Source organism: Aspergillus wentii (assembly GCF_001890725.1).
Source record: "Aspergillus wentii DTO 134E9 unplaced genomic scaffold ASPWEscaffold_2, whole genome shotgun sequence".
Classification (NCBI taxonomy): Eukaryota; Fungi; Ascomycota; class Eurotiomycetes; order Eurotiales; family Aspergillaceae; genus Aspergillus; species Aspergillus wentii.
In genome coordinates this window covers 2545651-2567205 of record NW_024467833.1, presented here as the reverse complement: position 1 = coordinate 2567205, position 21555 = coordinate 2545651, and the positions used below count along the sequence as shown (strand labels likewise).

At 49.6% G+C, this 21555-nt stretch overlaps 8 protein-coding genes across 8 annotated transcripts; 5 read left to right on the top strand and 3 right to left on the bottom strand.

Annotated features, from left to right (window-relative positions):
- Nucleotides 1–979: 979 nt before the first annotated feature.
- ASPWEDRAFT_57567 (putative cell polarity protein (Tea1)) lies at nt 980–5861 on the top strand (the record flags this gene model as incomplete). Its single annotated transcript, XM_040838338.1, has 4 exons — nt 980–1404; nt 1497–1899; nt 1954–2236; nt 2288–5861. Exons 1-4 carry the CDS (start codon nt 1150–1152, stop codon nt 5859–5861), a joined length of 4515 nt encoding a protein of 1504 aa, XP_040692707.1. The 5' UTR covers nt 980–1149.
- Nucleotides 5862–7270: 1409 nt separating this feature from the next.
- Nucleotides 7271–8013, bottom strand: ASPWEDRAFT_36743 (uncharacterized protein). Its single transcript, XM_040834538.1, has one exon. The coding sequence runs from the start codon at nt 7829–7831 to the stop codon at nt 7664–7666; it is 168 nt and encodes a 55-aa protein (XP_040692706.1). The 5' UTR covers nt 7832–8013; the 3' UTR covers nt 7271–7663.
- A 364-nt stretch (nt 8014–8377) lies between these two features.
- On the top strand, nt 8378–10320 carry ASPWEDRAFT_735758 (casein kinase 1 family protein; the record flags this gene model as incomplete). Its single annotated transcript, XM_040839350.1, has 4 exons — nt 8378–8389; nt 8542–8614; nt 8680–9697; nt 9830–10320. The coding sequence occupies 4 exons, from the start codon at nt 8378–8380 to the stop codon at nt 9921–9923; spliced, it is 1197 nt and encodes a 398-aa protein (XP_040692705.1). The 3' UTR covers nt 9924–10320.
- A 1319-nt stretch (nt 10321–11639) lies between these two features.
- On the top strand, nt 11640–12957 carry rsmA (putative bZIP transcription factor (Fcr3); the record flags this gene model as incomplete). The annotated part of the gene is made up of 3 exons (XM_040839349.1): nt 11640–11771; nt 11874–12103; nt 12168–12957. The coding sequence occupies 3 exons, from the start codon at nt 11640–11642 to the stop codon at nt 12697–12699; spliced, it is 894 nt and encodes a 297-aa protein (XP_040692704.1). The 3' UTR covers nt 12700–12957.
- A 41-nt stretch (nt 12958–12998) lies between these two features.
- Nucleotides 12999–14161, bottom strand: ASPWEDRAFT_36740 (uncharacterized protein). Its single transcript, XM_040834537.1, has 4 exons — nt 14064–14161; nt 13822–14004; nt 13407–13762; nt 12999–13346 (listed from the first exon to the last, which is right to left on the bottom strand). Exons 1-4 carry the CDS (start codon nt 14105–14107, stop codon nt 13201–13203), a joined length of 729 nt encoding a protein of 242 aa, XP_040692703.1. The 5' UTR covers nt 14108–14161; the 3' UTR covers nt 12999–13200.
- A 482-nt stretch (nt 14162–14643) lies between these two features.
- Nucleotides 14644–17703, top strand: ASPWEDRAFT_168891 (coatomer subunit gamma; the record flags this gene model as incomplete). The annotated part of the gene is made up of 6 exons (XM_040830363.1): nt 14644–14719; nt 14794–15104; nt 15172–16138; nt 16191–16538; nt 16598–17413; nt 17471–17703. 6 exons carry the CDS (start codon nt 14644–14646, stop codon nt 17701–17703), a joined length of 2751 nt encoding a protein of 916 aa, XP_040692702.1.
- A 604-nt stretch (nt 17704–18307) lies between these two features.
- On the bottom strand, nt 18308–19532 carry ASPWEDRAFT_49105 (F-box domain protein; the record flags this gene model as incomplete). The annotated part of the gene is made up of 2 exons (XM_040837213.1): nt 18308–19094; nt 19153–19532. 2 exons carry the CDS (start codon nt 19530–19532, stop codon nt 18308–18310), a joined length of 1167 nt encoding a protein of 388 aa, XP_040692701.1.
- A 162-nt stretch (nt 19533–19694) lies between these two features.
- On the top strand, nt 19695–21342 carry ASPWEDRAFT_36737 (putative HAD superfamily hydrolase). Its single transcript, XM_040834536.1, has 3 exons — nt 19695–19930; nt 20007–20309; nt 20357–21342. The coding sequence occupies exons 1-3, from the start codon at nt 19788–19790 to the stop codon at nt 21135–21137; spliced, it is 1227 nt and encodes a 408-aa protein (XP_040692700.1). The 5' UTR covers nt 19695–19787; the 3' UTR covers nt 21138–21342.
- The last annotated feature ends 213 nt before the right edge of the window (nt 21343–21555 follow it).

Genomic DNA, 21555 nt, shown 5'->3' with positions numbered 1-21555 from the left:
TCCTAACCCTCCAGTTGGTATTGTTGTTTGGAATGCTGGGAGCCTGTCGGTGGTTAGGACTGCAGCCATCTCACAGGAATTCCTTTTAAATCGTATGCCATGACAGAGAGTCTTGCATGGAGATTATACAATCTACATGAAGTAAGAGATGTCTTCAGACAAGTATGAGATGGTAGATGTGCGTAGCAGACATATCGGTTCCTGGTTCCTCTCAACTGGTAACTATTTGATCACGGGACAAGATATCCAGTGATCCACGCTGGAATTCTTCAGTTCCTAGCATCAAACAATAGGATATGCACGCAAGCCCAGCAGAATAAGAACCAGCCTGTATTTATTATTGGAGGCTGGATCCTACTATTGTATGCCGGAGTGGAAAACAGATCCCCTCGTGCCTCGTGGCTTTTTTTCTTTTTTGTTATTCCCAAGCGGTGTCTTCTTGTTTCCCCCTAAAATTACTGAACAAAACAATCTTACTGTTCGCCTGGAAACTTTGAAACGCCGGAGTCTCTCTCAAAGACGTCCCTCTTCCCCCCCCCGAACCTCCATTACTGCCACTCTTATTCTCCGATTATTCTGCCATTTCAATTTCTCGTGTCTTTCCTTTTATTCTCTTCGCTTCTTCTTCTTTTCCTTTTCTTTTTCGTCACTGTATTTTTTCTTTACTTCTTTTTATTACGCTAGTCGCCCATGATCGATTTCAGTCGTATTCGAGGTTTTAAGTGAGGCTGCTTTGAAGTAGGGCCTCCTCGCTACGGGACGCTGAGCGGCTTCAGCTTTGGCCCGGGGATAACACCATCCATCTATCCTCCCATTCCCTCCCCCCGAGAAACCACAGAGCACGGCCATCGCTGGTGTGTTCAATTCGGACGTATCGAGATACAAAATTTTCATTCCACCTCTGAAAGGCAATAGGTCGTCCGGGTTTATTTTACCCTCCGTGCTGTCGCGCCTTTTTTTTTTTTTTTTTTATTAAACCGTGTCCCTACCCCCGTCCAGGAACAGTCTGTGTGCAGGTGCCGGTTCCAGGTTCGGTGAAAAAGGGCTTGGTTGGGCATCTGCACTGGCTTGTTATTTTGCCTTGACCTCTTTTCTTATAATCTAAAAATCTTTGCGTTCTGAACGACCGTTTACGATTCCACATTTACGATGGCTTTCCTGTTTAAATCGAAGAAGAACCAGCAGGGTACTGGCCTACCCCCGGCGACGAGAAATGTTCATACCTCAGAAGGAGCCCCGGCCTCAGCAGGACAGGCGCCAGTCAATGGTGTTAAGGAACGGGATGGAGGGAGTTCGCAGACGCCGACTCCCAGCAGCAGTTACAATAATTCGTTGAATTCGGTAAATAGCACGACCAGCCCCGAGAACCAACGGGTGCGACAAAGAGCCGAATCGGAATCGCAAGTGGGTTTACTTCCTTAGTCCATCATGTTTACCCATCTAGTTACTAGGGGTTCCGGTGATGTCGGGTCACTCAGACAGCTGATCAGAAACAGGTTCAACGACCTCCGCCAACGACAAACGGCACCACTTCCCCCGGCGCCAGCCCGAGCGCCTCCCTCTACCCATGGTCACAACGTCGACTCAACTTTTCTAATCAGCAGACAAATCCTTTCCCACGGTATGGTGCTGCGATCAACGCGGTTGCCTCGAAGGAGGGCGATATTTATTTGATGGGCGGATTGATCGATGGATCAACTGTGAAGGGAGATCTTTGGATGATTGAGAGCAGCGGCGGTAATCTGTCCTGCTTTCCAATCGCGACTGTCTCGGAGGGACCTGGCCCCAGAGTCGGCCACGCGAGCTTGCTGGTTGGCAATGCTTTCATCGTATTCGGCGGAGACACCAAGGTTGATGACAATGATACATTGGACGACACATTATATCTCCTGAATACTTGTATGTACTAGGCTCTGGTTGATGTGGAAGATATCGCTCTAACTCTATTTCTAGCCTCGCGACAATGGTCGCGCGCCATTCCTCCTGGTCCCCGGCCCTCCGGACGCTACGGTCACACATTGAATATACTGGGCTCGAGGCTTTACGTGTTCGGAGGACAGGTCGAGGGATACTTTTTCAACGATCTGGTTGCTTTTGACCTCAACCAGCTTCAGAATCCTGCGAACAAGTGGGACTTCCTGATCCGCAATTCCCATGAAGGTGGACCATCTCCGGGCCAGATTCCCCCGGCCAGAACAAACCACTCGATCGTCAGCTTCAACGACAAGCTCTATCTGTAAGATTCTCTACAAAAGGATTGAAAATGCAGTTGACTCACAGTACTTAGTTTCGGAGGAACGAATGGCTTGCAGTGGTTCAATGATGTCTGGTCGTACGACCCGCGCGCGAACCTCTGGACACAGTTGGACTGTGTGGGATTTATCCCTGCACCAAGAGAGGGACACGCCGCAGCTCTTGTGAATGACGTGATGTACATTTTCGGTGGTCGCACCGATGAAGGCATCGACTTGGGTGATTTGGCTGCCTTCCGCATCTCGACTCGACGATGGTATTCGTTCCAGAATATGGGCCCAGCTCCCTCTCCAAGGTCAGGTCATAGCATGACGGCCTTTGGGAAGCAGATCATTGTGATGGCAGGCGAGCCAAGCTCTGCACCAAGGGACCCTGTGGAGCTCAGCATGGCATATGTGCTCGACACGGCTAAAATTCGCTACCCGGCCGAGAATACAAATGGAGAAAGAGCTGGAGCTCCAGGGATGCGAAAAATGAGTGGAGGAGATAGGCCGAGTCCAACAACCTTAACCGGTCGTACATCCCGGGAGGCCCAGAACCAGCCACCAGATCGACGGGGGCCGATAACATCACGAGAAAGCTCGACGATGAGTCCAACTGGAAGGCCGGCAGAGTATGGACCGAGCCCTGGACCAGGCTCACGACTCCCTCGGGCGTCAATTGCGCAAGCGCCATCTGGGCCTCCTCCCCCGGGGCAGGCTCCGACCCCTGGTCCCAGAGGAACTACGCCTCAACATGCCATGAACCCCAGAAGCAAAACCCCGACAAAATTCGACCGTGCATATGGGGGTACTGCAGTGGAGACCGTCCGGGCTGTGAATAGCGAAAGGGATCGCGAATCGCCTGTGGCACGAGAGTCGCCCAGGGGTGTAACTCCTGTGCAGGATCAAAGTGCTGCACCCGGTGGCCGTCACACACCTACCCAACCACAGTCGAGAATGTCTGCCAAAGCGATGGAGACTGGTGAGGCTGCTCCACTGATGAGTGCACCTACACGCCAACGTTCTCTGCGCCAGCAAAGACAGCGTAGCTCCCTTGATAGTGCAGATAGCGAGTCAATCCTCGGACGTCAAAATAGCGTCGATGGCCCCACCGAAGCCCGAGTTTACAGAAACTCTAAGGGCGACGAGCCTCGATCACCCAAGCTGACTCCTCACCAGGAAGCTTTGATCAAAGAGCTCGAAGTTGTCAAGAGCCGAAATGCCTGGTACGCGTCGGAGCTTGCACTGGCCAAGAAAGCAGGCTATGCTCCTAACCCTTCCAATAACACTGCCTTGGACGAACGTGCAAGCGATACCTTTGCTGACGAGGACCGCCCCCTAATTGAGGCGTTCTTGAACATGAGGGCAGAGCTTGCAAAGATGCAAGCAACGGTGGATCGACAGGCTGCCATTGCTTCCAAGCGTGTCGCAGAGGTGGAACACCAGAGAGATGCAGCAGTCAGCGAGGCGGCTTATTCCCGTGCCAAACTTGCTGCCCATGGCGGCAGCCAACGCGGTACCCCACAGCCTGACAGATCGTCTCAGGACCCCGATGACGCGATGTCGGGGCGTGCCACGGACATGAGCAGAAGGTTGGCCTTGGCTCTTGCGTCTCAAACCGAACTCAGATCCAAGGTGGAAATTGTTACGACCGAATTGGAGCAGGAGAAGCAAGCTCGAGAGCTAGCTGAGGAAACCAGCGAAGCTACCCGGAAGAGGTTGGCAGAGATTGAGATGAACACCAATGCTTTGGAGGCAGAGAGCCTGCGCACGGAGCTGCATCAAGCTGAAGCCTCAATGAGAGAGGAAGCATTGCTTCGCTCTGAAGCCGAGGCTGCTTTGAAGCAACTGAGCTTGGATAAGGAGGAGCTATTGAGCAAGCTCGAGGACCACTCAACTCGCCTAAGAGACTATGGAACCAATTTTACTGGCCTCCGCGAGGCTGTTGCTGCCTCATCGGACAAATCTAACCTCCTCGAAAGACAATTGGATGAAGAGAGAGAGCGACGAGAGGGACTCGAAAAGAAGCTGTTGCAGCTCAGGACAGAACACGAAGAACGAGCCTCGGATTTGGAGAACGCAACTCGTCGTCTACGAGATGCAGAAGAGCTTGCTGAAAGCCATGCGCGGGAAGCGGAGACCCACAAGAATGCATTCCTTGTTGGATTGGAGCGTGCAACATCATTCGACTCGGAGGGCTCTGTACGATCTGTCGCGGATCAGCGGGTGACCGCCTTGGAGGCACAAGTCGAGAGGGCGAATAGCTTGGCCAAGGCCAACCAGATGGCTGCTAACGAGGCTGCAGAGAAACTCCGTCGGGCGGAGGAGAGAATCGCTGGCTTGGAAGCATACCAGGAACAGGCTAGCAGAGAAGGATTGCAGCTCCGCAGACAGCTCCAGACCGCCATGAAAGAAAGCCAGGCCAATGCTGCTGAGAATCGGGATCTCAAGGCCCAAGTCGAGAACCACCACCGCGAGGCTGGTGCATTGTCCATTCAACACGCTGCTCTCAAGGACCTTCTTGGAGAGCGTGGAGTCAACACCGCAGATAGCCGTCGATCGCCTAGACTGGACTCGCCCGGATCTCGATTTGGAACTCCTGAGCAAAGCCGACTTCGTGAATTGGAGCAACAACTTTCAAGCAGCATCAAGGCACACGATGATCTGAAGTCGTCTGTCGAAACACGCGAACAGGAAGCCGACCGGGCTTACAGGGAGAAATTGGAACAGCTCGAGAACGACTACCAGTCTGCTGTTCACTACGTCAAGGGTACCGAGAAAATGCTGAAGCGCATGAAGGATGAACTGGCCAGGTATAAGACTCAGTATGCAAAGGCACAATCGGAATTGGAGGCGGCAAAGAGTTCCAGCCAGGCTAGAGATGTTCCGGCGGACTGGGAAAGCGAGCGCTCAAGACTCCAGCAGGCGATCTCCGACCTAGAGCAAGGAACGGCTTCTTCCATTTCGAACCTGGAGAACCAAGTTTTGAGATTGAAGAATGACCTTACCGCGGCTCAAGCTGACAAGAAGAAATCTCAATCCGAATACGAGAAGATTAGGCAGGAACTTGCTACTGCTGCCCAGAGGAGCCGGGCTGAACTGGATCAGTTGAAGCAGGAGAATTCTTTGCTCGAGACTCGTGCATCAGATGCTGAGCAGAAAGTTACCATGCTCCTGGATCAGGTTGAGACGTCCGTCGGACATTACCGCCGACAGTCTCAGCACAGCCAAGGTGTCAATGGCAACGTCTCGCGCACGCACAGCAGTGCTTCCAGCAACACCATTGGTGCTGGCCGACCAAGAGCCGATAGTGCGGTGTCGCAAGATGACTCGTTCCCTGACAACCGGGGCTCCGTGGCCCTCGATTCACTAGCCAATGAGCTGGAAGCCTTGCGTACTCACTGGGAGAGCACCAACCGCAACTATCGATTGAGTACCCAGTCCGATTTCGATCGGACACCGACTAAGGAGACCCACGACGGTGGGGGACTGAGCGACAGCCTTGCTGAATGGAGACGGAAATTGGATGAGGAAGAAGCACGGGCAGAGTCACCCGTGGCCCCCAGCACCGAGAGAAACAAGCCTCGCAACCATGGCGAGGTCCCTCCGGCTGCGAATATGATATGAAACGGCTCTTGGCCGGGAGCCCTGGCCGATTGAAAGCGCTGACGTTTCTGCCTGGAAACACGCGCCACGAACTCATGGTTGGCATGTACAAATCCGCGATTTCGTTTTATGGCAATTGATCTCTGAGAGCAATTTTGTTCGTTGTACGATTGTGGTTTTGACTGCTGTTTCGAATTTTCTTTGACCTGTGCATCTTGTTATTTGGGACAGCTGTGTGCGATGTGTTTTTTTTTTTCTCTTTTCTTTTTTCTCTTCTTTTTCTTTCTTCGTGCATCCCCATATGCAGATTGGGAATGTCGGGGTTTTTCTTTTCTCTTCATATTTTTTTTTTTTTTTTTTTTTGATCTTCTCTTCTACTATTTTTCTCATTTTCACTTCTTTTATACCCCTCACAGATTTCCCAAGTTTATCTTTATATTTCTTTCGAAGTCTCTGGCCATGTACCAATACATTTGTTCCTTTGCATGAAGTCTCTGTCTAATCATAGTGCGAATTGTCTGTTACAATGATAAAGCTGGATAGCGTCCATGCTTGAGTCAATGTTTTGTCTGATTTGAATCTGTAAAACACCACATGTAGACCTAATAATGTCTTAATGGGGAGAGAGAAGAGCCAAGCGAGGCTGCATTTGCTGATATGAGCAACGGTGTACAAATCATGAAACAAAAACAGGTGAATCCTTGCGCCACCACAATGCAAGCCCATAACACACAACAAGGATTTCCGTATACTAGCTACGACCGTGTGTCAATCAGGCTGCAGCCTCCAATCAGCCACTATTGAAGCGGTGCAATGAGCAGATGCCAGCAAGTTAAGCAGGGAGGGAGAAATAAGGCGAAGCGATTATTGAAGCGAGAGAGATTATATAAAGGGGGCTTGACCAGCACATTTGCCTACTGCAGGGTTGCTGGTTGGGTTGCAAGAAAGTGGCAGGAAAAAGAATATGGGGATCATCGGCTGCGGTGGAGAGGACAAAGAAGCGGTGCGGGCAGTCAGGAGGTAATTTAAGGTTAGTGTATGTAATTATAGAACACAAGTGCCGATGGCCTACCTAGGTAGTGATATAGAGAGCATGTAGTACAGAGTGTATGTAGATAATATGGATATAGAGAATAGTCTTAATTGTATATTATAGATCCATATTACTTCGTCTCTATCTTGCTAGACCCATTGGTCAATTGCTTTGTCGATATTGGGCAGGTGTTGTGATGTCGGATGATGCCTTACTAGGATGTATCGCCGTACGGTAATATTACCCGCAGGTCATCTGAGTTGGAGGATATTGAATCATCGATCTCGAAATGGATTGGGGTGCATCATCATCATGTGGCATGGCATGGAGATGGAGTTCTTATTCTGTATGGAGAAGATCCTTGACTGATCTATTCCCATATCAGTTGATCATAATAACACCCATAATTTCCAAGGCAATAACGATAGCATGATGCTCTCTCTTATTGCAGCCCAATGTTACATTTTGTATGGGGAGTGTATTTTTCAAGAGGTATAAGGATACCTAAAACGGTAATAGATCATTTTATTCACGCAAACCTGCCACCGTGACTTTTCCAACGAACGACTGGCGATGTAACCGGTTAATATTATTATAGTACTATTATTGATATTATATTGTCATAGTTTTAGTAAAAAAGAAAAAAGGCTACAGGGAATAATCCAAAAGGCGCGTCTTTCACCGACTTTAAGCTGCTGTTGCCCCTTTGGCAGCCGCGCTCTTTTTTTAAATAAAATAATAATTTTTGATTTTTCTGTTCCGTAACGGCGGCAGGACTAAAACTTATCGCTCACCTTCCATTCCTTCTTCTCCCCTCTCCCTCTCTCTCTCTCTCTTCCTCTCCCCTTCTCTTCTTCCCACCCACTTTACCCACCTTCCCGATATCAAGGCTCTGTCCTTGATTATTATTTCTTCTTCCCTTTTCATTCTTCCATTTCTTCTCTTTCTGTTCTTCCATAGCACTTGCCTTCTTTTTCTTTTTCCTTTCTTTCCCCTCCTCGACAGCCGTTCTATCCAAGGCTTGTCATCGCCCCTTGTCTCTCTCCGCTTTTTCGCCTTTTTCGGTCGGGCCCTCCGGTCGGTTTCTTGAAAGTCGACATCACCGCTATCTCACCCTCACAACCTGTCCATTTCGACTAGGTCAATCCCCCACTCCTTTTCTTTCTTCTCACCCCTCCTTGTATACCTTTCTCATCCTGGCCGCTCTCTTTGATCTTCATTCTCTGTCTTATCTGCCTGTCTGGCTGGGGCTCGTTGGCAATCCGCCCCATCCCAGCCTCATCACCTTCACTGTGCCAAGTGATTACGCGCCGAAAGGCTGAGCTTTCACTTGATTTTCTCTCTTCTCTTCCTCATCTCTGATCCATTTCCTGCTTTCTTTTACTTCCCACGACAAGCTTCTGTCAGAATTGGTCCTCAATCAGTCGACTTGGCATATTGGTTACTGACAACCTCTTCAGTCCTCAGCACGGCCGTCAAGCTGTGCCATCCCACTTAGTTCAAAATGACCACCATGGTTAGTGCTCGACTTTTTTTTTTTTTTTTTTTTTTTTTTCCCCCTCATTCTGGGGTCTTCACGTTCCAGCATTCCATATCCCTTCTTGTGGAGTGGGCTCTCGGAGAATTTTCTTTCAATTTGCCCACCACGTTGCTGACTCCTGTTTCTAGGATTTGCGTGTCGGTAACAAATACCGTATTGGTCGTAAGATCGGAAGCGGTAGTTTCGGTGACATCTACCTCGGTGCGTCCTAGTCGTTCTCGTTTCGAATCACAAATGGTAGGGATATTCGGCTGATGGGGATTCAGGTACCAACATCATCTCTGGCGAGGAAATCGCCATCAAGCTCGAGAGTGTCAAGGCCAAGCACCCCCAACTCGAGTATGAGGCCCGTGTCTACAAGTCCCTTGCTGGTGGTGTCGGTATTCCCTTTGTTCGCTGGTTCGGTACCGAATGTGACTACAATGCCATGGTTATCGACCTTCTCGGACCCAGTTTGGAAGACCTTTTCAACTTCTGCAACCGCAAATTCTCGCTCAAGACTGTACTGCTACTAGCCGATCAGCTTATTTCCCGCATCGAGTACATCCATGCCAAGTCCTTTATTCACCGTGATATCAAGCCCGACAACTTCCTGATGGGCATTGGTAAGCGTGGAAACCAGGTCAACGTGATTGACTTTGGTCTGGCCAAGAAATACCGTGACCCTAAGACTCACTTCCATATCCCTTACCGTGAGAACAAGAACCTTACCGGAACTGCCCGTTACGCCAGTATCAACACCCACCTTGGTGTTGAACAGTCCCGCCGTGATGATATGGAGTCCCTCGGATACGTCATGCTCTACTTCTGCCGTGGATCCCTCCCCTGGCAAGGACTGAAGGCTGCTACTAAGAAGCAGAAGTACGACCGTATCATGGAGAAGAAGATGACAACCCCTACCGAGGTTCTTTGCCGTGGATTCCCCAACGAGTTCTCCATCTACCTGAACTACACCCGCTCCCTGCGTTTCGACGACAAGCCCGACTACTCCTACCTGCGCAAGATTTTCCGGGATCTGTTCGTCCGCGAGTCGTTCCAGTACGACTACGTTTTCGACTGGACCGTCTACAAGTACCAGAAGAACGCCGCCATGATTGTCGACGCGTCCAAGAAGGACAAGGAGGCTGATGGTCGCCAGGGTGTCGGAGCTGCCGCTCCCATGGGCACCCCTGGTGCTGCCGTCAAGCCCGGTGCCATCTCTAGCCAGCGCCGCAAGGTCATCGAGCGTGGAGCCCTCGACAACACCCCCGACACCAACCGTGCTGTGGGAGGAAGTGACAGGATGTGAGTATCTGAAACCTAGGTTCCGTGTAGGGAACCCCTTTCCTCTTTTGCGTTTGGTGCTTTGTGTTACGCTGGCGCGTGGAGGTCAAATTTCGTCCAGAATCTGACTAATCTCATAGTCTTCGGCGTTAGGCTGCGTTCTGCTTCCAAGGTTGCTGCTGGTGCTTATGGACCTGCTGGTGGCCGTTCGAAGCGGGACGATGGGATCGGTGCTCAGTGGTACTAATTGTGCGGCATGGCAGTGTAGTTGGGCCTTTGGAATTATTTCAATTGTTTAGCTTCCTGCATGTTGACACCACGCTGACCTAGAAGCCCGGGACCATGGTGATGCTCGGTACCTCATCCAATGTGCGGCACAACCTCTCGGACTTCTTTCACCTTGATCTCCACTTTTTCAAGTTTCTTTTTTCTATGCACTCTCTGTTAGCCCGTCAGTTTTCGATCACCTTCCGATCTTCGCCGTTTCGATCCGTGGTTTTTGTTTCAATCGTCAGCTCGCCCTTTCAGCCTTAATCCTTCACCCGTGGAGGCTTCTCGTTGATCGACTACTACTTCGAGCCTACGATGCTATCTTTTTTCGATATGCGAAACTCCCACTTTCTCGAAGCGCTTTAATTGTGGCTATTTTATGTCTTCGCCTTCCGGTTCAGGCCACTCGAATTTCTACTCACTGAGTTTTACTCGATTCCAATGCAAATTACCGGTAGGGTGGACTGAAGGAGATGCAAACCGAAAAAAAAAATTGTCAGCTTTGTTACAGAACATCTGGTATCTGATCGTTGACAGCTCGCTGAGGATCCCTGATGCGTTTTCTGATGTTCTGTTTCAATCCTTTGCTCTTTTTTCAAACCCCTTGCATATTTCTCATTGCGCCATGCTTATGTTCTTTCATTTTCAAATTGCTATCTGATGTTTCAAATCGACACGTTATTGGGGACGAAGATGAGGGGACGACCGACGAAGATGAGGGGGTGGAGACGACTTTTCTCGGAGGGTTATCGGTCAGGCTTATTGTTATTCAGCGGATGCCATGCAAAGACAATGAAATCATCTGCTCGAAAGGCCTGAAATGAGATGGACACTGAGAAAGGAGGCGTCTCGGGATATATGGGTAGCTGGCGATGGAAAATGGCTAGGGTCGCGTCCGGGGTGGTTTTTACGTCGTCGATCCAAATTGCGTTCATTGAAGTTCTGTTGTTTCAGCTGTTTTTGCACACTCATCTCCAGGGGAAGACGGGCCAATTTGAGGGGCGGAGGCTGTGGATGTGACCGATGTCCGACAGACATTGGCTATCACAGGAAATAGCTGGATCTCTCGGATTTCTCTCTTCCTGTACTCCACATATAATCCAAGTTACTGCTCTCATTTAGTCTATTTTTGTTGAATCCTGTAGAGCTGTAGATATTGGCAGTATAGTACTTGAGGCTTTTCTCGCCATTTCCAGCATTTGGTGAAAGATGGTAATTCCTGTGCAGGCATCGTTGATGCTGTTTAGTCTGCAAGATGGAAGACTGTCATTGCTGGAAAATCAAGATCATCGATTGCATGCATCACTAGGAAGCGATAGCCTCTTGCCTCTGATTGACTCAGTTGCCAAATATAGATTTGCAACATGCGATAGCATCATGGCAACCGGTCTAGATCACGAGGATCGATCTTGGTGGACTGCATATATCGCCGAGGTCTTTCTTTGAACCTCCATTGTTGCCATCCATTTTTGAGTCCAGTCATCCGTATTACTGGTATTACCCAGTACCGTATTACAATTACCGCCACCCCTGTTTTAGGTAGATTCGGATTTACGGGGTGCTCCCGTAATTAACCTCTGGGCCGCATCGATTTCCCTCATCCACGATTCTCTGTGCTTTTACGAGCTTCATCTCATTTTTGCGGCTCTATCATCTATTTTTTATAGTCTTGTGTCAATCTACAAGCTGAGCGATGGATTACTCCTACTACAACGGCGCCCAGACCCAGCCGTTTTCCCTATATGGCCTCCACGGAATACCCACGCCGGATCAGAATCAGACCCCTCATGCTACCGATGACCTTCAGGACCCATTCTCTTCGCTAGTATGCTTTTCTTTGCCCCCATTCGCCCTCAGACCGTCTTATATGGTAGATGCTGACGTGGTGTTTGTCTAGAACAATTACAACGTCAATCATAATTATCAGTCCTTTGGCCTCAATCCTGGTGCTTCTTTTGTCCCACCGCCACATTCGCCGCCGGAGTCGTTCTCAAAGCATTCGGTCTCTAGTAATGATGCTGCCAATCACCCGACGGATCCCGCGTCTGCTGATGGCGGGGACGATCAACTCATGGATCAGGGTGGACGGAGCGATAGTGAAGAGAAAGATGGATCAGTGCCTGCGCAATCGAAGCGCAAGGCGCAGAACAGAGCTGCGTATGTGGTTATCTATCCGAGGGAGGTTCGACACAACAACTGACGCATGATTCCAACGATATAGTCAACGAGCATTTCGCGAAAGAAAAGAACGCCACGTAAAAGAACTCGAACAAAAAGTCGACCAACTAGAACAAAGCTCGACTCGACTCCAAGCCGACAACGAACGACTAAAGCAGCAGCTCGCCAAATTCTCCACCGAGAATGAGATCCTCCGCGCAACATCGCATAACAATAACAACAACGCCACCGGAAACTCGAATCATCGCTCCGACCCCGAGCCAACCACCACAGGACCGATGGAGTATTCCCCGACAGACTTCTACTCAACCCTTATTCCCGACGGAGAACCGAATGCTCGTCATCGCATCACCGTTTGTCAGAAGACCGGGGAGAGGCTGTTCGATGCCGGCGCGACTTGGGATTTGATTCAGGGACATGAGCTATTCAAGCGCGGGCTTGTGGATATCGCGGATGTCTCTGAGCGACTGAAAAGCATCGCGCAGTGCGATGGACAGGGCCCTGCTTTTAGGGAAGGGGCGATACGCAGCGCTATCGAGGAGAGCGCTGCGAATGGCAATGATGAGCTGATTTGAAAGCTGTCGTGTCATGTTTCAAGCTGATGATGTTATGTCTTTTGAATCTTTTTTTGGTGTGTTGCTTGGGATCCCGGCAATGACGCGCCAGATACAAGTACTATGACTGGCTGGAGTATTCGGCGCTGCGCTTTCGTGCACCTTCTGGCTTGGTGGGAACTAGGCCAGAGTGGAGGGTAACCGGTTGCCTTGGTTGCCTTGGATTTTTTCTTGGGAGTTATTGGGCTAAGAATAGCGTTTTCCTTTTGACTATATCATGCTGGCGTGGAATCTTGGAGTATTGTAAATTTGAGTTGATCTAGAATTGCATGTTTGAATTCTTCGGGAGCTAAGTTTCCTAAGATCTTTAAGCTTATCCAGACAGCATCGCAGTATGTCTATGTCCAGCGGGGCGATAAATTCCCCGAAAACGTGGTTTTCTATGTATGTAGTAGATTCGGCATTTCATGTACAATTGTAGTCATGATACTCTTATAAGATTGCATTAAGCATCATTCCTTTTTAATCCCAGTCATCATCGTCATTGTTGTCAATTGCGCGGTTCTCTTCCTCTCGACGACGGTCATCATCGAATGAATCGGAACGCTTTTTAAGACGGACATCGCTTTCTTTAACGGCGCCCAGGTCCAAAAGCATTCTCTCGAGGTCTGTATTGAAAAGGAATATGATTAGCAAATGCCTTACTGAACCTTTCATATGAAACGTACCTTCAAGCTTGGTCCTGGAACCATTGAGTTCTCTCAATGTGATAAGCTGCCGTCTAATCTCTCCATCCTTATAAACCAAGATTGTAGGCGTGTTTCTCTCAGGATACCCCTCAATACACATGTCGCCTCTAATTTCACAGAACTTGACATCTCCGAACTTGGTGGCCAATTGACGCCAGAGCTCTGACAAAATTCGCGACTCGCCGTTGCCGCTTGCTGAAGTGAGGTGGACCAGTACAAAGGCTTTGTTGGATGCTTCTGTGACTTCGCGGGCGTAGTCTACCTTTTGCAGCGGGTATACTTGGTTATAAAGACTGGTTTGTTGGATAGTTGAGAGCTCTTCGAATCGTTTTCGCCTGGATGGATTGAATTAGTAAATTCTATTCTAGACTTTATGGGTTGTTGAGAAGCGCACCGGTATTGTTCTAGGAACTCGTCGTCTTCTTCATCTTCCAGCTCATCGAGCTCGTCTAGATCCTTATCTTCTAATCTGTTCTCATATGCTTTCCGCTCTGCCTCGACAAGAGCTTCTTGGATAAGAGGTTCTGGGTCCTGTGGCTTTTCGGGGATAATGCCCTTTGAGCGGAGAATGTCATTCCTGTGGCGGGGTGAGCATGGGCAAGATGAATTGAAGGTGAAACGAGGAGGCACACTGACCATTCGGTGTCTTCGTTAGGGTTGACCTCGACCTGCATGGCCATGATGGATGTACTATCAGACAACGCCCTGATCTATATCGACAACGTGGTAGAAAGGAGAAACGAAGCTGGAGGCCGAACAATTCATGGCTGATGATGGCATGGCCCGCCTGTTTGCAGTGTTTGCCTGGATGCGGCTTGGCGCCCACAGAAACGCGGAAGGCCACCTGGAGATTGGATCTGGCCGACTGCTCCAGGTAAACTTGGCCGGCAAACAAAACCACAACTGATTCAGTATTCGGGACGAGGACAGAGAGCCGTTCTTTTCGGGAGCAATTCCATCTCGTTTCTTCCTTAGTTTTATATCTTCTTCCTTTCTGTCCCTTGCGGATAATGAGGGCGCGGTAGTCGAATACACCGCACGTTCCCAAACCCATAATACAACCTATTGCCCGACCTACTTTACCCACCCGCTTATTATCCCATCGTTGACTCCGCCGTTAGTTCAACGGGGGTTCTATCACAACACAAGAATTACCAAGAGAAAGAGAGAACAAGGGCGCTCTCTGCTGCTGTAATTCCGGCAGCTGGTGGTCATCATGAGTTACGGCAAGAAAGATGAGGATGCCGATCAGGTCATGATCAAGCTTGATCGGACCTCCGTATTTCAGGATGGTACGGTGTCCTCCCCTGGTGCCGCATGAACGCACCTGGCTTTACTGACCATTGTCTCTTCTGTTTGATCGCAGCCCGATTGTTCAATTCCTCCCCGATCTCCCCTCGAACATGTCGTACACTTCTCACCAAGATTGCGGTCCTCCTTTTCACTGGGGAGCAATTCCCCACGAATGAGGCTACCACGCTCTTCTTCGGCATTTCCAAGCTGTTCCAGAATAAGGACCCCTCGTTGCGACAGATGGTCTATCTTATTCTGAAGGAGCTCGCTGGTACCGCCGAGGATGTTATCATGTCGACCAGTATCATAATGAAGGACACGGCCGTCGGTAGTGATGTCCTGTACCGCGCGAATGCCATCCGGGCTCTGTGCCGCATTATCGATGTAAGCGGCGCTTTCAGTATTGGTTGCTGTTTTATATTTGCTGATCACGGGTCTTTCCATTCTACAGGGTACTACAGTGCAAGGTATCGAACGACTCATCAAGACCGCCATCGTTGACAAGACCCCCTCTGTTTCCTCCGCAGCTCTGGTGTCCTCGTACCACCTGCTCCCCGTTGCGCGTGATGTGGTTCGCAGATGGCAGAGTGAAACCCAGGAGGCAGCTTCTTCCGGAAAGCAATCGACCGGTTTCCTTGGATTCGGTGGCAGCTCCCAGGCTCACGCCATCTCGCAGTCGAATTATATGACTCAATACCACGCAATTGGTCTTCTGTACCAGATGCGTGCGCATGACAGAATGGCTCTGGTCAAGATGGTGCAGCAGTATGGCGCTGCTGGTGTGGTGAAGAGCCCGGCAGCCCTTGTACTGTTGGTGCGGTTAGCGGCGAAGCTGGCGGAGGAGGACCAAGGCCTGAGGAAACCTATGATGCAGATGCTTGATGGCTGGCTCCGACACAAGCATGAGATGGTCAACTTTGAGGCTGCCAAGGCTATCTGCGATATGAGAGAGGTCTCCGATGCCGAAGCCTCCCAAGCCGTGCATGTTTTGCAGCTGTTCCTCTCGTCGCCTCGCGCTATCACCAAGTTTGCAGCCATCAGAATCCTCCACAATTTTGCCTCCTTCAAACCCCACGTCGTCAATGTGTGCAACCCCGATATCGAGTCTCTTATTTCAAACACCAACCGTTCCATCGCAACTTTCGCAATCACTACCCTCCTCAAGACCGGCAACGAGGCTAGCGTCGACCGCCTGATGAAGCAGATCTCTGGCTTCATGGCCGATATCACTGATGAGTTCAAGATCACCATTGTTGAGGCCATCCGTACTCTGTGTCTGAAGTTCCCCAGCAAGCAGGCTGGTATGCTTTCGTTCTTGAGTGGTATTCTGAGAGATGAGGGTGGCTATGAGTTCAAGCGCAGTGTCGTTGAGAGCATGTTTGATCTGATCAAGTTTGTGCCGGAAAGCAAGGAAGATGGTAAGTCTCCGCCAACACCTATTTTATTGTTACAACTAACCAAACGAACCAGCTCTTGCACACCTCTGCGAGTTCATCGAGGACTGCGAGTTTACTAAGCTGTCCGTCAGAATATTGCACCTTATCGGTGTTGAGGGCCCGAAGACATCGCACCCAACCAAGTACATCCGTTACATCTACAACCGAGTTGTTTTGGAGAACGCCATTGTCCGCGCCGCTGCCGTGACCGCTTTGGCCAAGTTCGGTGTCGGGCAGAAGGATCCCGAAGTCAAATCAAGTGTTTCTGTTCTTCTTACAAGATGTCTCGATGACACAGATGATGAGGTGCGCGACCGTGCTGCTCTCAACCTCAGATTAATGGGTGAAGAGGATGAGATGGCTGGATTGTTCATGAAGAACGGTAAGTTCTGCTCGACATCCTTTTTCAAAATTTGGATTTTTTACTTATAATCTCTTCAGACTCCATGTACTCTCTCTCTACATTCGAGCACCAACTTGTCATGTACGTGACATCTGGCGAGAAGGAAACATTCGCTACCGCTTTCGATGTCTCGACAGTCCCTGTTGTCACACAGGAACAGGCCTTGGCCGAGGAGCGAACCAAGAAGCTCACTACAGCCACCCCAACTCTCAAGGCCCCCTCCACTGGTCCTCCCAAGGGCAAGGCAAACGGCGTGGCCGAGGCTGCTACGGCGGCCGCTACCCAGAAGTATGCCGAGCAGCTTATGCAAATCCCCGAGCTCAAGGAGTACGGCACTTTGCTCAAGTCCTCTGTTCCTGTTGAGCTCACCGAGAGCGAGACGGAGTATGTTGTTACGGCCGTCAAGCACGTCTTCAAGGAACACGTTGTCCTGCAGTACGATATCAAGAACACTCTCCCAGACACTGTCCTCGAAGACGTCACCATGGTGACAAGCCCGTCAGAGGAAGAGCTCTTGGAGGAGGAATTCATTGTCCCTGCCCCTAAGCTTGCTACAAACGAGCCTGGTATCGTATATGTGACATTCAAGAAACTATCTGGAGAGAACAGTGTCCCTGTTACTTCGTTTACAAACGTCTTGAAGTTCACCAGCAAAGAGATCGACCCTACCACCGGCGAGCCGGAGGATAGTGGATACGAGGACGAGTACCAGGTCGAAGACCTAGAACTTGCTGGCAGCGACTATGTTATCCCGACATTCGCTGGCAGCTTCGACCATGTCTGGGAACAGACTGGTGCCAATGGAGAGGAGATTAGTGAGACTTTGCAACTCAGCAATACGAAGAGCATTTCAGGTATGTTAACCACTCGCGATTCGATCTTACGATATTGGAAACTAACACTAGCTGAAGATGCCACCGAGCAACTTATCTCTGCACTCTCTCTGCAACCCCTTGAGGGAACAGATGTGTCCCTCAGCAGCAGCACACACACCCTCAAGCTTTTCGGTAAGACAGTATCAGGCGGCCGGGTTACAGCTTTGATCAAGATGGCCTTCTCGACCAAGACTGGTGTCACAACGAAGATTACAGTCAGAGCGGAAGAAGAGGGTGTCGCCTCTGCTGTCATTGCGTCACTGAGCTAATTTGTTTTCTTCCGAATTGTGACCGAGGTTAGGGGATAGGGGAAGGGAGGAGGTTTTTGCAACGAGTCCCACGGTATTATTGTGAAATCGGACTTGTTTTCTTGCGTGTTCTTTTTTATAATCAAGGTGTCAAGCTAGATGCGATGAATATTTTGCAGGCGCCAAAGCCCTCTATTCACTTGGTTTTCATCTTTTCCTTTTTTTTTACTCTTCTCACCCTGCGTCTTTTGTGGTTCTATTTCCCTTTGATCTTTTCTTCTCTTTTTCTTTTTTTGTTTCAATTTTTATTTCCAGTCCTGGGACTGTCTCAGGAGCCCGGTGCGATTGGGACATGGTTCTCACTGGGCTGGTGGCCTGGTGGGCCTCATGTGTAGTTACCTTAGTCAAAAGAAGTGAGCGAGATTGAAATGATTCGATTATTCTACTATTCTATCCAATAAGTCTCTGTGGGTATCATTGAAAGCGTGTGCTAGAAGTGCAATAAATAGATATATTCTAGAATAAAATGCACAGAAAGAAAATCAACTTTTAGATCTAAGTTTATAAAAGACCGTGCAACCGTAAATCATAAGATATTGTAAAGGTGAGAGTGAGATATGTGATTTCACATGTAGTACACCCCCACCTCTGTGTCATCTAACTCGTCATTTTCGTGATCCTCCTCGACGCCCCGCGGAATAGGCTGTTTCCTGGACCGATTGAGCAAGACATCGTCAATCATTTCATCTTCGAGGATACGAAGCTCCGTGCAAAATATTTCGGAGAATCCCACCGAGCAAACATTTGTTAAGTCTTTCTCCAAAGCGTGGACCAAATCGGCTGTGTCAAATTTCAGAGTATTGTCGGCGTAGGGATACCCGAATTCAAGCACTTCGAGGGCTGGCGGACCAGCTAGATGAAGTATATCGAAAAAGGTATTCTCGACTAGATCGCCGGGGACATGGAGGAATACCAATTCGGGGAGATAGGATGGGATTGCGCAAATGCATTCCGGCTGGAGACCACGATTGGAACCGGATATCGTCAGACGTTTCAGATTCTGGCCAATCCAGGGATTTCCGAGTAGACCACCTAGGTTTTCCAGAGAGAGATCGGCGCAGGTCTTCAAGGTTAAGCTGGTGAGGCGAGGTGGTGGGCGAAAGTAGGAGATCACGGTTGGCGAGAAGCGGCCGCCTAGCTGGAGTCGCTCGAGGAGAGGAGGCCAGTCTGCGGAACTATCGAGGCTTTCGGGTTTGACGATGGAGGTAGATTGGGGAAGTCGGAGAGTGGTGAGTTTGGTGAGGTGACTCAATGTCTTTTTGAGGTTGGGGAAGGGAATTGGGTCGCCGACCAGAGAGAGGTCAAGGTGGCGGAGGTTGACGCATTTCGCTAACGAAGAGAGGCTGTTGAGACTGCATTTTATCAGTACTGGTTTTAAGTTGACAGAAGGATATAAACCTGGATACTTACGCAAAAGATACTCTGGGGGCAATAAAAACTTCGAGATTCTCCTTGACGCGACCCAGAAGTCTTGCTGTCAGGCTGTTCGAGCTGTGGTGGACAAGCGGGCTCAGGTCCAGTCGACGGACAAAACCTCCCAGATTGTATTTATTCCTTCGTGCCCCAATAGGTGGAGAGACGGTGTCTGTGAATTTGTAAAAAGACGCCCCGATGCCCATAAAGGGATTCTCATAGAGGAACGCGACGGCCACAGAGTACCACTGGTGATTGATCAAGCAGCATGTATGCATCAATTTTTGACGCATGATATCATTTGGCTCTGTAGCGACTTCGGAGACGATCTGCGCCAAGACTTCTGTGGGGAGATAGACTTGCTGAATGGAGGACATTGGTGCAGACGGCCATGGTAAGTTGCGATCGAGATGTGGTAGTGGTGATAGTTAGTGGTAGTGGTGGTTAATCGCAGATCGCTTATCGGGATTGAAGCTTCGCGGCGGATGATATCATGCGTCACTCTGGCTGGTTCCGATCGACTGTTGTTCCTTGGCTGAGCGACACTTTTACCACAACACCATCCATTCTGTCCCTTCAATTTAACCTTTACATTCTTTAATTTGTTTATTCAATTGTATTATATATTAACCATGAGACTACAAGGAGTTCTGCGGTCTTTTGGCCTGCTTTCACGCCCCTACGCCCGGTCTTATCTCCCAGCTGGCCCTGCCCGGAGAGCCTTTCAGACGGTCAGTTCCTCGTCCCGGGTGCCAGACTTTGCCTTTGCTTTTGAGTGAGTGGATTATCTGCTTTTATATATATATATATTTTTTTTTTCAAATCAGTCTCTAACAATGTGTGGTTTCTAGCATTGATGGCGTTCTCCTGCGATCGTCCAAACCCATCCCCGGAGCAGCCGACTCGCTGGCTCTTCTGAAGGACCAAGGCATTCCGTTCATTCTCTTGACCAACGGTGGTGGAAAACATGAGACGGAAAGAGTTGCGGAAATTAGTGAAAAGCTCGAGGTGCCATTGGATGCGTCGGTGATTGTCCAGAGTCACTCCCCCTTTGCGGAGCTTGTTAGAGGGCCGGACGAAGCAAGCTCTTTGGAGAACAAGTGTGTACTGGTGGTTGGAGGAGATGGCGGCCGCTGTCGTCAGGTAGCTGAGCAGTATGTTGTCTTATAAACGGCTTTGTGGGGTTCTAACTTATAGCCAGATACGGATTCAAAAACGTCGTCACCCCCGGTGATATTTTCATGGCCAACCCTGCCATCTGGCCATTCTCTAAGCGTTTCAGCAACTATTATGAGAAATTTGCAAGGCCGATCCCCAACCCAGTAGATCCTACCGATCCGACCAAGGGGCTCAAGATCGATGCCATCTTCGTCTTCAATGACCCCAGGGACTGGGGCCTTGACACTCAAGTGATTATGGATGTTCTCCTGTCATCTCAAGGTGTTTTGGGTACTATTTCGGAAAAGAATGGTCGAACTGACCTCCCCAACCGAGGCTTCTTGCAGGATGGCCAGCCGCCGTTATACTTTTCGAACCCGGATCTGTGGTGGGCTGCTGCTTATCACCTCCCCCGTCTTGGCCAGGGTGCATTCCGTGAAGCGTTGGAAGGAACCTGGGCTGCGACAACAGGCGGCCCAAGCAAAGGTGTTGAGCTGAAGAAGACCGTTATCGGAAAGCCTCACCAAGGTACATATGAGTTTGCAGAGGATCAACTTCTGCGGAACCGATCCAAGATTTTTGGATCCAAGGCAACCCAGCCTTTACAGAATATATACATGGTTGGAGATAACCCCGAGTCCGACATCTGTGGTGCAAACACCTACCGGAGTGGACATGGAAGTGCCTGGCATTCCATCCTCGTGAGAACTGGTGTTTACAGCGGAGGCGAGCCTACTTGGAAGCCGAAAACCATTGTTGATGACGTACGGAGAGCCGTTGAATTCGGACTGAAGTCTTCTCAATGGCAGGTGACCAAGGTTTAAGGCTTATGGGTGCACACGCAATAGGTATGCGATTTATATACCCGATTTGTACATTATCCCTGCAAGGCATCATCTGGATCTATGCCATCATCGTCATCAAGTCCATTAGCAACATACCATTGAGAGAGCATTTAGCCCCCAGTCAATTCGATATTATTTAGATAACCAATTGGATTATTCTATACTGCTCAGAAATATAACAAGCAATATCTATAAATATGTACATTCATCTCGTCCGTATATAGCATTCTTCAGGCCTCCATATGTCATGTGACATAAGCCCCTCTTAGGGCTTAGGGCATGACTCATTCGGCGGGGTGACTCGTAGCTCACATCTTGATGCGGGCAAGCAAAGAGCTCGGGATATATAAGCCTTGACGAACTACATCCACTCCAATCGCTCCCTGGAAGATAGCAA